Below are 13,381 nucleotides of genomic sequence, written 5' to 3'. Positions count from 1 at the left end.
GATGGTTTGTAGACATGAATATGTAGCGTTCGTAAACCACATCAAATCACACCAGATGGTTGTAGCACCAGTGAGGCCTGACTCAGATTAACGTAACGAATATGGCTTTTCTGGTGGGAGATGGATGTGTATTCTGTAGTGGGAGTGAGGGTTGCCTCGGTGCTTGACGTGTGGTCACATGACCCGCCCGGCATCCGCGTAGCTCGCGTCGCTTCTCGCAAAGCTGCCTCTGCACGCCGCAAAGCTCTTTTCTTGAACTAGTCTTCTCTTTCGCAACCACCGAATGCCCTGATCGGAACACTCGCAGCCCCAGTACTATCGCCGTCTACTATCCTGCGACTCTGTGCTATTTCGCACATCCATCGTCGACGGATACCCCGGATCCTGACCGAACCACGCCGTGCAGTCTAGTCGCTGCCATTTGCGGTCGTCTTTGACACCGTTGAGATCCCGACCAATCGATATTGTCACCAACGTTGATTCTGTCTCTGTGAAGCGCCATGCAGCTGACGGAGAGCGAGGCGAATGATGTCAAGCAGTGGGTGGTGAAGAAGCTGGAGGATATGTAAGGCTTTCCTTTGAGCTCTCTGAGAGCCGACCGATGGGGCGGGCTCCTTTTCCCTTTTTTTTCACACGCCTTTGTCCCTTTTTGTCGCGCAAAAATTCCAGATCGCTAACTCAAGGGTCTGATAACAAATAGATCGGATGCAGACTCCGATGTCCTTGCAGACTATGTCCTTGCGCTGATCAGGTCCGATGTTCCGGATGACGAAATCCGGAAAGCTTCCGTGGAGAACCTGGAGGACTTTTTGAGAGAGCGTTAGTGCTGTCAATCGACGTCTCTTGGAAGTGCTTTTCTAATCAGTCTTTATCGAATTATAGATACCGCCCAATTTGTTGACGAGCTGTTCGCCACATTCGCTCAGAAGCCCAACCCCCCGGCGCCGGCTGTGCAACCTCAGAGCCAGTCGCAGTCCTCCCATGACGCTCCTCCCCATGGCGCATCACCTCAGCAGCCTTATTTCCCCCAAGGGCCCGCTTCCGGCCCCGCGGCAGGCGCATATGGGTCGCCCATGGCTGGTATGCCTCAATCCCAGGACTCGTCTCCCAATTTCAATCGCAAGCGCAGCTTCCATGAGGGGTTCCAAATGGACCAAGACCGTGAGGACGAGGTCCCCCAAAATCGCGCATTCAAGACGCCTCGCCGCGGGCGCGGGGGTGGTCGGGGCGACTGGATGGGACGGGATGGACGTGGGCCTCCTCCTACTGGACCGGGCCAGTTCCCTGCTCCGGGACCGGGCGGGTTTCCTGGTATGCCACCTGCGTTTCCGCCTTTCGATCAAAACGATCCGATGGCGGCGATGATGGCTTTTCAGAGCATGGGTTTCCCTCAGATGCCGGGAATGCCCATGCCCATGCCCCCAGGCCCCGGTGGTGCGGGTCAACCGCAGGAACAGATGGTGCCCAAGAGCTCGGAACGGTGCCCTTTCTACGAGACACAGGGTATTTGCTATCTGGGAGCTACGTGTCCCTATCAGCATGATGTCGTGCCTAGTAGTTCTAACGCGGACGGTAAGTGACGACGCTGCACGTTTGTTGATGAAGATTTGCTGACTATCGACTAATAGAGTACGATCCGAAATCGGCGAATATTTTGACCGACTTCCAAAGACCACACTCAGACAGCCCCATGCGCGGAGGCGAGAGAGGCCGTGGCCGTGGCCGCGGCCGTGGTGACCGTGGTGGATTCGGAGGCCGCGGGCGTCGGTCCGAGTTCTCTTCTGCTGGTCCCAACGAAGACACATCTATCGCCACGATCGTTGTTGAGCAGATCCCTGACGAAAAACTGGACGAGACGTCGGTTAGAGAGTTCTTCTCGCAGTACGGAGAGATAGTGGACGTCTCCATCCAGCCGCATCGGCGGTTGGCGTTAGTCACGTACGACGGCCATGCAGCTGCCAAGCGAGCATGGTCCAGCCCCAAGGTGATATTCGACAACCGATTCGTCAAGGTGTACTGGCACAAGCCCAAGGGAGACAAGAACGGTGAGCGGCCGACGTCGGGTGACGACATGGCCAAGGGACCAGCGTTCAACCAAGAGGAGTTCGAAAAGCAGCAAGAAGCCGCACAGAAGGCCCACGAGGAGAAACTACAAAAACGCAAGGAGATGGAAGAAGCGATGCAAGCGCTGGACAAGCAGCGTGAAGAGCTCATGAAGAAACAGCAGGAAGAGAAACAAAGGTTACTGGAAAAAATCGGCCAGGAGAGCACGAGCAATGGCGCGCAGTCTCCAGACGGGATGAGTCAAACCCCGCCTCAGGAAAACGCCAACGATCAGACAAAGCAGTTACGAGCACAGCTCGCGGCCCTCGAGGCCGAGGCAAAGACCCTCGGAATCGACCCCAACAGCGCGGAGGCCGGTGCGTCTTACCCCTTCCGTGGTCGCGGCAGGGGATTTGGCCGAGGTGGATTCGCGCCCCGTGGCCGCGGCGGGTATGATCCTTCCTACCGCGGAGGCTTCCGCGGGCGTGGAGGCGGCGTCGCTCGTGGCCGGGGCGGTGTCCTTCGTCTGGACAATCGGCCCAGGAGAGTCGCCGTATCAGGCGTCACATTCGACTCGGAGAAAGACGAAGCCTTCAAACAATTCCTCCTAGTGAGTCTTCCCCAACCCACATTTTTTCCAAGCAGCCCACCAACTGACAAACACTCCCAGAACGTCGGCGACTACGAATCCATCGAACCCAGCACCGACCAACCCGACACCCTAGTCGTAACCTTCAAACAGCGCTTCATCGCCGAGAAGTTCATGTTCGGCTCGTGGAAGATCCCCGGCGTCGGCGAAGTCCAGCTCACCTGGGTTGCCAACCCTCCCCTAGCGCTGTCCACCGCATCGACGGGCACTGGTTCCGACGGGAAGGCGGGCACGGGCACCGACGACGATACCGCTATGGATACTACGTCTGCGCCGTCTCTCCAGCAGGACCATTCGGGAGGGGCCCAGGTTGATTACGATGTTGCCGAGATGGAGGATAACTGGGATGTGGAGTAGATACATAGATTCTCTTCTTTTTCTTCTCCCGCGCCCCTTTTCTTCGCCTTGTTTCTTTGATTCTACCTGTCTAGATATGATGAGATCTTGTTTGTTGTGACATCTGGGTGGTTATGATGGTTTCGGTGTCTAGGGTAATGTTAAAAATATGATGGTTATTCTCTCCACTGCTATGGACTGTCTGTCTCAGATTGCTAGACTGGGTCCTTGGGCAAATTGTCTCGCCTATACTGACATGCATAATAATGCAACAATACCTTTCTGACGCATAGAGCCAGGCGATACACGCATGTATATCAGTCCTCCCCTCACAACCACAAAGCCATCTACTGCATATTCTGCGGAACAAGCTCAACAAGATACCCATCCTGCACACCATTAGCACACACACACACACACACACACACACACACACACACACACACACACACACACACACACACACCTACTCAAACACCCCAAGGGAGGGAAGAAAAACTCACCGGATCAGCCACAAACCCAATCTGATCAAAAAACCTCTTATAATTCCCATGAAGCTCACCAACCCCCACCCCCCTCCCCTCCTCCCACCCACTAAGCGGCACCGTCTCCCTCCCACTATCCCCCAACTCCTTAACAACCCTCACGCCCTCCCCCCTCAACCTCTCCAACGCCTCCCCCACATCCGGAACCGTAAACCCCAAATGCCCAAACCCAAGATGAGGCGGCACATTCCCGGTACTCATCTCAACGCCCCCATCCTCCACATCCCTCTCAGTGCCATGAACATGGTACAGCTCGAGCAGGCCCAGCGTCGAGGTGAGCGTCTGCGGGTTCGACAAGCGGGCGGCCCAGGCGGGGAGGTCAGCGCGGTCGGTTGCCGTGGACGGGTAGCCGAGGTAGTAGAGGGTGAAGGGGCCGGTGTTCATTGTCCAGACTGTGCGCATGCCCATGTGGTTGATGTAGAAGTTGAGGCTGCGGGTGGGATCCCGGATGCGCAGCATGCTGTGGTTGAGGCGGTAGTTGGTTGTGGGGCTGGTTTCGGGGAGCGGGGGGTCGGTGTTGTGCCCGCCTGGGAGGAAGGTGCCGAGTTCGTAGGGGCTGGGATTTGGGGGGGTCATTTTGGGGGTGGTTTTATGGGTGGTGGTGGTGGTGGTAGTTTGGTTGTGGGGGATGATTGTGGGGGTTGTGTTGGTGGGAGGAGTGTTCGTTTATGATAGAAGGATAGCGGGGTTTGAATAGACCGTGAGTCAATAGAGGACGGCAGTTGAATGCCAGAAGTGGTATATCCTGGTTGCAATTGACCGAGGCAGTGTTGCTCAGATACAGTGAGAGTAATATCAAAGATGCAACATGCGCCTGTCTACCAAGCCTCACTACTGTCAACCTTGCCGAGACCCGCTTTGGATAAGATTGGCATCCTGTACGACTTCCCCACATTGATAGCGGGTGTCAGTGTCACAGTGGATATCCCGTCATGTCCGCCAGAACAGCTTCAGTCTGATCCTTTCTGCGACGTACTAAAGGTGGTGGATGGGTTTGAACAGTCTGTATGTGGATTCTACGATATTGGCAGTTGAGAATTCAATGGTTAGATGTGAAACTCCATTTTGCTATCTATGGTGGGCAAATCAAGCCTGTCCAAGTCGTAACACCAATGTTTTGTAATGAAGATGTTATGTGCAATGTGAGGAAGCTACCAGGGTAGATAGAATGCAGGCCCAACCCCCCGGCCAAATATGGTCTCGGATCATGTCTCAAGTGAAAGGACAGTCTAGGTTCTTTCCTTACCCAGACAAAGCCCTGCGATCCTGATCACTGGTGCTTTCTTTTTTAATGATTGCCTTCTTTGCCATATCTCGAACAAAAGGCTTTTCGTCTTCGCTGTCACTTTCCATCTGATCGAGCATACGGTCGATTTCGTCCCCAGCATTAGCCTCTAGACCTGATTCTAGAGCTTCTTTTTTACATATGGTTTGACGATTGTTATGATCGGATTGTGAGTTCCGAGTCCATGCGCCAGTTGACGCTCCAATGCTGCTGGGAAAATGGTTCTGTTGCTGAGAGGGCTGGGAGTTGGAGCGGTAGCCTGAATTTCCTGGGCTAGACATGAATAATAAAGTCTCAATGGCGTCCTGCTCCATGGAGGTATTCTGCGAGTGTCGGTCCTGGCTGGACATCCCGTTAAATGGGATATGGTTCGGGTATCCCGTTGGTCGGAGGGGTGGTGTTCCTGGTACTAGTACGGTGTCTGGGCCTATAAAAGGCCTTTGTAGGCTGAATTCTTGCTGTGAGTGATGTCGTCGGTGAAGGGAAATGGGAGTGCGATGATCGTGAATGGATGGTTCGTTTGGATTCGGTCGTCTGCGGTTGCTACTACCAGAGACGATGTCCACGGGAGGAGCGAGTTTCGGAATCGACAACTCCGACGATGTTGGTGACTTTGACGGTTCAAGTTGCCTTGTTTGAGTGTGGTTTTCTGAGCTCCCTGCTGGAAGTAACCGTGGGGTGCCATTGAGAGGATAGATATGAGAGGCTCCAGGAGGGTCTGGCGCGGAGACGGTCGTACCATCTGGCGAGGCAGCGTCCCTAAGGCGTCCACCGTCCGGGCCATCAAGGCCTTGGGAATCATCTAAAAGAAACCCCGATGGTAATTGAATCTGTGCGCTTTGACTCTTGCGACTCTTTTCTACCTTGGCAGCAGCATACGACAGGCGAGTGCGGAGGTGCACCGACAACTAGACGACTGTCAGCATATACCCTAAGTGTATGCTGATTTGGAAAACATACCGCTGCAATTCTGCTCCCACGTGCGCCAGAGCCAATGCTTCTTGAACGTCGCCTTTCAATACTCCTTGGGCTGACATCCGTATCCCCAGGAGGTTTGATTACACCAGCCGCTGTCCCTCTTTGCCCCACAGCAGTTTTTGGCGAGCGTGATAGTGGTTCAACGATCGAGTGGGCCCCCTTGCTTTGCACGCCAGACAGCAATGGATCCTGTCTCATCTGCTGCCCATTTATTCGACCACCCGCGCCCATTCGCGTTGTCTCAAATTGTATTTCCTCCGCGACTTTTGGTGTATTTTGTATAGCCTTAGGCGATATGGATCGTGGACTCCGGGAACCAAAATTATGATCCGAACTATGTATTGAACCGTCAAATAATTTATCCTGGCTCAATTGGCCACGACTCCGAGCAGCTGCATCCGCAGTAGTTCGAGGGTCCATCTGCAGACCGGAAGTTTGCGCCGACTGCACGTGTCTGCGATCCAGATGCAGCGAAGTACCCATCATTCGACAGGGCAAGCAAGATACCGACTTCTAACAAATATCAATCTCCAGCGGCATCCGATCTAAGTAAAAAATCCACTGTTAAATGCGCGACAAAAGACATCAACGCATGGATCCCTCTCCGGGGTCGAGAGGGGTTGTTGTGTCGCCGGCGGCACGAATGATCGGATCGCCGGCCGGGTCAAGAGGAGGTTGGCGCGGGAATGACCGTTGCGGAGCCGCTCGCTGGGAACGTGCCACTCACTGGCCCACCGACGGTGATGAAACAGCCCCCTCGATCTGCGGACGCCCTCCCGTTCTGCAAGATGCTGCAAGGAAGCGAGCGCCTTTCTGCGGTGTCTATACGCGCAAGGCGTGACCAACGGCGGGTGGGAATAAAGGTACCGACTACCGTTACTGGTGGTCTCCACACAACGCGCTCGAGTTTGCTCGGCGTCAGATCGAGTCGACGGATGGAAATGCGGGGGGTAGTGGGATAGAATGAATGCCACAGGCACGTGAAGATCAATTGCCACTACATTGAGGGAATATACAAGATCGGTGGGAAGATTCTGGGCTCTTTGAGCTCGTGGGTGGGATCGCTGGTCGTTTTCCTCTCGTCGATCCCGTGCTGTCAACGACGCGTTCGCGGCACGGTCACGTGTGCGCTGCCTCCGCCTGGGCTGTCAGGCGAAAACGTCAGATGCTATCAGGGCCTGGGGTGAATTGGAGCAAAACATGGGATATTATTTTTAAACGCCATCTACCATGCAGAGTATCTAGATACATATGGACACTGTCTCCCAACTTTTCGAACAACCGGTAAGTAACGTAATATGTATAAGCAAGCGGTATCACTCCATCCTTCCGACATCACATCTTCACCTGCGCTTCTTACCTCCACCGCCACCATCTTCAGGATTCTTGCGCTTCTTACCCTCGCGACGCCAGTACTCATCGCGTTCTCTCTTTTCACGCTCGGTTTTCTTCTCCAGACTTTCCGCCGCCTTGGCACGGTAGACCTGTCTGCGCTCCTCCTGCTTCGCGGCACGCTTAGCTTGCTTGTCGCCGCGCAGGGTCGTAAGCTTCTGCATGAGGTCGCGCGCCTTCTTCTCTTCGCCGCCGACAACCACAGCACGCTTCTGCATGTACGTCTGGTCCTTGTGCTTCCGCATCTTGGTGATCTGGGACTTGAACGGAAGTTCGGTAGCGAGCTGTCGAGGCACACGGAGCGGGTTAAAGTTCCGCGTAGGACGCTCAACAGGGGCATAGCGCGAATCCTTGTTCTGGGGCGTGGCGATGCCCTTCTCGTGCCGGACTTGGCCCGTGAGGCGCATGCCTTTCCATGCGTCGCCATCGGACTCTCCCTCGCCCTGGTCGAGGAGGTTTGTCACGGGGTTGTAGAACCGGTGGGGCTTGATCGGATACCAGGCGCGCAGGAAGATAATGTCGCTCATGAGAATCTTGTCTTCGAAGGTCGCTCGGAAGCACCCTTCCGGCTTGGCTAAGGCGCGTTTGATTTGACCACGAACACCAGATACCGTGCGGATCGATGCGCCTTCGAACTTGGCAATCTCAAGCGACGAGTTGAACATGTCTTTGATGAAAGCCGTGTTCTTGAAGATCTTGTAGGCAACACCGGTCAACTTGAGTTTCTTGACGATCTCGGTATGCTCGTCCACGTTCAAAACGGTGCCCGTAGCCGCAATCCGGAAACCGGGCGTCTTGTTCGACAGCGTCTGCACGCAGCAGAATCCGGTGTTTGGCGCAACCAGCGGACCATAAAAGGTCGCGGAGCAGTGCATGTGCTCCGGACTGTACTTAAGCAAGCGGTTGCGCGTCCGACTGTCCGATGTGCTGTAGATGGGAAGGGTCTGGAATCGACGCCAGCCGAGGGAGAAGATCAAAGGATCATTGGTCTTCAAGATCTTCTTATGCCAACGGTGTCTCTTGATACGGATTTGAACGTATCCAAATCGATCTTCCGTGGGTGCCAGTCCACCGACAATCACCGGTAAGCGAGGGTTGAATTTGGTGGCAAATTCACAAGGGACGTTCTCCAGGACAATACGAGCGTAAGTGCCCGCTTTGAACCCTTCGGCACGAGCCCTGGACGCAGGATCAAGAGAATCGAATTCGGCGCGGTTGATGTCGAGCTGCTTCTGGAGCTTGGCCTTCTGCGCGTCATACCAGTCATCCTCACCGAATTCATCTTCGGCCCCTCCGCCCTCTTGTCGGGACTTGTCTTTGGAGTTTCCGAATCCTTCCCGATCTTCCTCCTCGAAACGTAATCTCAACTCCTCTTTCTTCTTTGCATTGCGCTCACGCTCGGCGTCCAGATCGGTAGGGCCCTCCTCCTCTTTTTCCTCATCTTCACCGTCGCTTCCGTCTTCAATTCCGTTGAACACTTCGCCGGATTCCAAATCTTCATAATCACCGTCTCCTTCATCATCTTCATCAAAAGCGTCATCGACATCCGAATCATCCTCGTCATCCCCCCCGGAGAGTCTGGCAGTGGTGAATCGGGCCCGTAACGACTCGATCAGATCATCGTCCTGCCATTTCTGCTCCAACGCTTCGTAGTCATACTCAGGAACAGCGCGGAATTCCGATAGCTCGTGTTTTTCGGCATTTGTCTTCTTGAGGAACCCCCCTTCTTCTTCATCTGTCTCCTCTTCTGCTTCGCCATCATCGTCCTTGCCAGACCATCTTCGGATCACGTCGGTGGGTGTGATGGATTCGTCGTACATCATACGGGATAGGTCGGCGACGCGATACTTCGGGCGCTTCGAATGGAGGGCGCGAGCGTGGTCGGACATATTGTCTTTCCATCGGAGCGCTCCTTCATCCTCGTCAACATCATCTTCGTCGTCCTCGTCTTCGTCGTCCTCTAAGTCTTGGTCTTCAACAGAGGATACGGAGCCAAGATCAGAATCACTGTCCGCGAACTCGATGTCTGCCTGGTCGGGGCGGACTTTGCCATCCTGCTTCTCCTTGAAAGAGGCCTCGAAGTCGGCAGGTGCTGACGCATCAGCGTCATCTTCATCGCTGTCCTCCGCTTCATCTTGATCCAAATCTTCGTCTTCCTCGTTATCGGCGCTTTCGAATCCTTCGTCTTCGGATGATACCTTTTGATCGTCCTCTCCATCCAAGAACCGTACTGATCTCTTATGCTTCCTTCCAACGTTCTCATCCTCGTCATCGGGATGATCGATTGCTCCACCGCCGCTGAACAGGCGAACTCCGCCATCGGCTTCACCGAGCAGTTTTCGTTCGCCCTGCAAACCGAGAACCATCTGCTCTCCAAGGCCGCGGTCCTCGTCATCGGAGTCATACTCATTGCGTTCAAAATTATTCGTCTTGACGTCAATGTAGACAGCGTCCTTGTCAACAAGAACACCACCAACATCTGACATAGGCGCGAAGAGTAGTTTTGACTTCTCTCCCAGTCTACGCTTGCTCGCTTTCCCTCCCTCTTTAGCAAGCTGTTGGTCCATGAACGGTGTCGGGCACGGGTCAGGAAGAGATTCAATGCCGGCCACCGTCATGTCGCCAACACCAGGGACATGGACTCGGGCTCCGTAGGCGGGAAAGTTCGTGCCTCGGAGGTATCCGTAGAGGGCGACGGTCCGATCACACTTCGGGTCCTCTTCGATTTCAGTGGGCGGTGTGATATCCAAAAATCGGTCCGCAAGCGCATACGGATGGGAGTTGCGCCAGACCAAAGGCCGAGGGTTTTTCATGACGGAGAGGAAACGGGAAAGGTTGTGCACCTCGCGATCGGGGTAGCGGCCGTTAACGACACCGGAAAGGTAGAAAAGCTTTGCGCCGTTGTACAGCTCGCTCCAGAAACGGTGCTTCAGCCGCTTTTTGGCGGCTTGTAGAGTACTCTGTTTCTTGAACAGGTCGAGATGCGTAAGAATACCGAAAACGTTACCTGGCATACCACTGGAGGCCAGAACATTCAAGAATTCCATAGTTTCCATCTCAAAGCCATAGTTGCCATCGATCATGAGAAGCACGATATCCGCAATTTTGGCGATGTCGATCATGCTCGCGAGCGAATCCGAGGGAGATTCGAGGAAGGTCAATCGTCGTCGCTTAGATGTGACGACAGTCAGCGGCCCCTGGATTGTGCTCAAGGACTGCTTCGTGTACCGCCGAATCAAAGACTTGATGAGCGTGGTTTTCCCGACCTGTGAAAAGTGCACCTGTTAGACATATCTGGTTGAGGGGACTTTTCTATGGACTGCTGAAACTTACCCCCGCGGGCCCGACCACCGCAACAATGAGAGGCGGCGCCTCTTCGGGAATACGGTCGACCAAGGGTACATGGAGTCGTTTTTCTTTGATCTGAACGAAGCGTGATGTTAGCGGCCAAGCCCCATTAACCAGTTCCGATCTCAGCTGTACATACATCATCCGATCGCGCGCCCTGTCGGTTCAACTTTCCGGGATTCGCGTATGCAAAGGCTTTCGGATTGGAGCCTGGATCAGAAAAAACGGAGTTAGCCTGAAGACCTTACAAAAAGACATGGGGCAACGTTGGATGTTTTTGCGACTGAAAAGCATCAAACTAGAGGTGCATTCACATACCTTCATACTTTTTCTTCTCCTTCGCAGGGCGATGGCTCCTGTTTGACTGGTCCATGATTAAGACGAAAGGTCGGTGACCTTTCGATAGACCCCTCCTGCGCGAAAATCAAGATTTAACGAGAAATCAAAGCGTCGACAGGGTGTTTCACTCGGCTTGTAGCTATGTAGCTCAATCCTAAAATTATCATTGCCATTTTCTTTCTCGGCGTCGAGTTTATCCGCGCCGCCATCTCCCCGGGCAAAAAAAGTTTCTGCTGGGAAAAAGTAATTCCTGAGGCAGGGACCACACTACTCCACATCTGGAAGGTGCTTATCGATAAGGGCTCTTCCACCGTATGGAGGGAGCATCATCAGCAAGAAAAAGCCATCAGGTGTCAAAAAGGGAAAAGCTCTGCCAAATCGCCATATTTGCCTCTCTAGTTCTCGTAACAAGTCAGCACACAGAGTCGCATGCTTGAGAGCACATTGGTACTCGACTTTTTGACAACTCCTGCGAATCCATAGGCGGCATATCACATATATGGGCAGAGGTTGACGAGATGTTACAATAGCGGCATAAACCGGACCTAGGCGGATGGTCCTCACGCCGTGGCTACATGATCCTGTAGATATATTCTACCGCAAACTGTAGGTATTGTTGTAGAATCTTTAGCTACATTTCTAAGGTCGAGCGCAAAGTTCAACTACAGTATATAGTTATGCTCCAAGTGGCGCTACCCATCATCCGATTGTATACTTCAATTTCTTCGATAACTTCAACTTGTCATTGTGTCCAGTGTTGTTTTCTTAGATAAGAGGCCATTGTAGTACAGCTGATACCTTCATTTCTATGATTTTGTTCGGAAAAGCCTTGGGTTATTTTCGCTTGGCGAAGCAGCTAGAACTGCGTTGTTGACCAGTCGGTTTGGCACGGTCCAAAGAAACCGGGATAGTTTGCACGAAATGATGGAAAATATGGTAGCCATGGCCAACAAACTTGATAGTCACCTCCCAAGATCTAACCCTCCCAAGTGGGGGTCGCGCATTTGGTATACCAGCTCTCGGGTTCTAGAGTGCCACTGGGTCAAAAGGCCACTGTATCTGTTGCTCAAGTAGCCAGACACCCCGAGACTAAGCATTGGAATAGAGCACCGTAGGTGCTGGACCTGCGATAGAGAATTCCAGCCTGATATAGTAGCGCGCTGGTCAGATAGAGGTGTCCGGTCGTTCTTTCCAATGCATACAAAGTGACTAGTACAAATTAGGCGATCACCTGATCTGCGGTCACAGACGAAGGTGGGTGGGTAACACGTGACTGCCCCGCCTTGGTGGGATATCGTCATCGCGGATCCCCGCTGGCATCATAATGCATCAACGTGGGTAGGTGACGTTGTAAACACTGCCACCTGTCCACAGCCACAGTCAATCAAGGTTACAAGATTCTGCCGCGGGGTATTACCTGTGAGTAGTGTACTGGATTGTTTGACAAGATAATGAGGTAATTATTAGGCAGTAATATTAACAACCTGCTTATCAGTGAGTGGCCAGGTATCTGGTGGTAGAAAACCGCAGAAACCGTGGTTAAATCAAAGTCAAGATCACCATCAGGCTGCTGGGAATGGCGCGATTCGAGGAAAATAGACATCTGTAGTATGAAACCGGCAAAGACACCACCAAAGCCCTTTTCCAACCTGGTCCCTCCTCTTATCAGCTTTAGATTGGAGTCATCCCCGCACTGGTAGCAGCCTAGATACTACTAAACCACGACTACTTGTTGTACCTACCCACCTGGACTCTTATAAGATCCGCTCCTTTCCCACCTGCCGAAACACAGCCTTTCCAACTTTCGACTCCCTCTACCTCCTTTTTCTTCTTACACCCACTAAAGGACCGCACCGTGTCTCTCCTCTCAACGATTTCCAAGTCAATTCGTCCTCTACACACCCCCAAATTTTTTAATAATCGCTCGATATCGTCTAACCCACCTTTAAAAATGACTCTCTACAACGTTTGTGGCGCCCCTATAACAACTCCTCGTCAACCCCGCCTAAAATATGGTACTAACTCGGCGGTCTGGCAGGTTACCCTCCGGAAGGATGCTCCCCCTGAGGAACTAGAGAAGTGAGACACCTTTGAACCTATCCGATCGACCACCACTGACCTTGGGTCTCTCAACAATAGAGCAAAGGAGCAGGCCAGGAAGGAAGGCGGCGATATCAAGCACGAGTTCAGCCTTATCAAAGGTTTCACGTAAGACTGCCCTCCGCTTTGGCTGCTGGATCGAATCCACACCAAACCCTGCAGCCGTACAATTTACTGACCCTCCAAAAGTGTTGAATACCCGGCGGATGCCGTTCGTGCTCTTGAAACAAACGAGCATGTCCATGTTGAGCAGGATGGTGAAATGAAGACCCAGGTCTAAACCGCGAAGGGGCGTATTGGAGGGTTCTGCTTCAGATTCGTTCTTCTCGATTTGGCAGAGCCATCAGCCACTCCAGCCCTGGAAAT

At 53.2% G+C, this 13,381-nt stretch overlaps 5 protein-coding genes across 5 annotated transcripts; 2 read left to right on the top strand and 3 right to left on the bottom strand.

Moving 5' to 3' along the window:
• Positions 1-245: 245 nt before the first annotated feature.
• P168DRAFT_292689 (CCCH zinc finger and RRM domain protein) lies at positions 246-3,321 on the top strand. Its single transcript, XM_024837642.1, has 5 exons — positions 246-565; positions 701-819; positions 883-1,572; positions 1,629-2,653; positions 2,714-3,321. Exons 1-5 carry the CDS (start codon positions 501-503, stop codon positions 3,047-3,049), a joined length of 2,235 nt encoding a protein of 744 aa, XP_024690187.1. The 5' UTR covers positions 246-500; the 3' UTR covers positions 3,050-3,321.
• P168DRAFT_312712 (putative lactoylglutathione lyase (Glo1)) lies at positions 3,192-4,351 on the bottom strand. The gene is made up of 2 exons (XM_024839596.1): positions 3,532-4,351; positions 3,192-3,417 (listed from the first exon to the last, which is right to left on the bottom strand). Exons 1-2 carry the CDS (start codon positions 4,147-4,149, stop codon positions 3,376-3,378), a joined length of 660 nt encoding a protein of 219 aa, XP_024690186.1. The 5' UTR covers positions 4,150-4,351; the 3' UTR covers positions 3,192-3,375.
• A 318-nt stretch (positions 4,352-4,669) lies between these two features.
• On the bottom strand, positions 4,670-6,354 carry P168DRAFT_292688 (uncharacterized protein). Its single transcript, XM_024837641.1, has 2 exons — positions 5,819-6,354; positions 4,670-5,766 (listed from the first exon to the last, which is right to left on the bottom strand). The coding sequence occupies exons 1-2, from the start codon at positions 6,317-6,319 to the stop codon at positions 4,816-4,818; spliced, it is 1,452 nt and encodes a 483-aa protein (XP_024690185.1). The 5' UTR covers positions 6,320-6,354; the 3' UTR covers positions 4,670-4,815.
• A 692-nt stretch (positions 6,355-7,046) lies between these two features.
• Positions 7,047-11,040, bottom strand: P168DRAFT_258253 (GTPase BMS1). Its single transcript, XM_024834593.1, has 4 exons — positions 10,895-11,040; positions 10,716-10,786; positions 10,562-10,651; positions 7,047-10,494 (listed from the first exon to the last, which is right to left on the bottom strand). Exons 1-4 carry the CDS (start codon positions 10,947-10,949, stop codon positions 7,180-7,182), a joined length of 3,531 nt encoding a protein of 1,176 aa, XP_024690184.1. The 5' UTR covers positions 10,950-11,040; the 3' UTR covers positions 7,047-7,179.
• A 1,826-nt stretch (positions 11,041-12,866) lies between these two features.
• P168DRAFT_321171 (uncharacterized protein) lies at positions 12,867-13,295 on the top strand (the record flags this gene model as incomplete). Its single annotated transcript, XM_024840436.1, has 4 exons — positions 12,867-12,881; positions 12,954-12,994; positions 13,055-13,123; positions 13,205-13,295. The coding sequence occupies 4 exons, from the start codon at positions 12,867-12,869 to the stop codon at positions 13,293-13,295; spliced, it is 216 nt and encodes a 71-aa protein (XP_024690183.1).
• Between the last annotated feature and the right edge of the window lie 86 nt (positions 13,296-13,381).

The sequence above is a fragment of the Aspergillus campestris genome (genome assembly GCF_002847485.1).
Source record: "Aspergillus campestris IBT 28561 chromosome Unknown P168scaffold_11, whole genome shotgun sequence".
Classification (NCBI taxonomy): Eukaryota; Fungi; Ascomycota; class Eurotiomycetes; order Eurotiales; family Aspergillaceae; genus Aspergillus; species Aspergillus campestris.
This window is presented reverse-complemented; position numbering and strand designations above follow the sequence as displayed.

Bases quoted from the DNA above. Each gene is read 5' to 3' on its own strand.
- P168DRAFT_292689 (XM_024837642.1), top strand. From the start codon at position 501: ATGCAGCTGACGGAGAGCGAGGCGAATGATGTCAAGCAGTGGGTGGTG. The intron at 566-700 runs GTAAGGCTTTCC...GATAACAAATAG, and splicing joins GTGAAGAAGCTGGAGGATAT to ATCGGATGCAGACTCCGATG. The intron at 1,573-1,628 runs GTAAGTGACGAC...ATCGACTAATAG, and splicing joins TAGTAGTTCTAACGCGGACG to AGTACGATCCGAAATCGGCG.
- P168DRAFT_312712 (XM_024839596.1), bottom strand. From the start codon at position 4,149: ATGACCCCCCCAAATCCCAGCCCCTACGAACTCGGCACCTTCCTCCCA. The intron at 3,418-3,531 runs GTGAGTTTTTCT...AATGGTGTGCAG, and splicing joins TTGGGTTTGTGGCTGATCCG to GATGGGTATCTTGTTGAGCT.
- P168DRAFT_292688 (XM_024837641.1), bottom strand. From the start codon at position 6,319: ATGGGTACTTCGCTGCATCTGGATCGCAGACACGTGCAGTCGGCGCAA. The intron at 5,767-5,818 runs GTATGTTTTCCA...ACAGTCGTCTAG, and splicing joins GTGGGAGCAGAATTGCAGCG to TTGTCGGTGCACCTCCGCAC.
- P168DRAFT_258253 (XM_024834593.1), bottom strand. From the start codon at position 10,949: ATGGACCAGTCAAACAGGAGCCATCGCCCTGCGAAGGAGAAGAAAAAG. The intron at 10,787-10,894 runs GTATGTGAATGC...TTTCTGATCCAG, and splicing joins GGAGAAGAAAAAGTATGAAG to GCTCCAATCCGAAAGCCTTT. The intron at 10,652-10,715 runs GTATGTACAGCT...CGCTTCGTTCAG, and splicing joins AGGGCGCGCGATCGGATGAT to ATCAAAGAAAAACGACTCCA.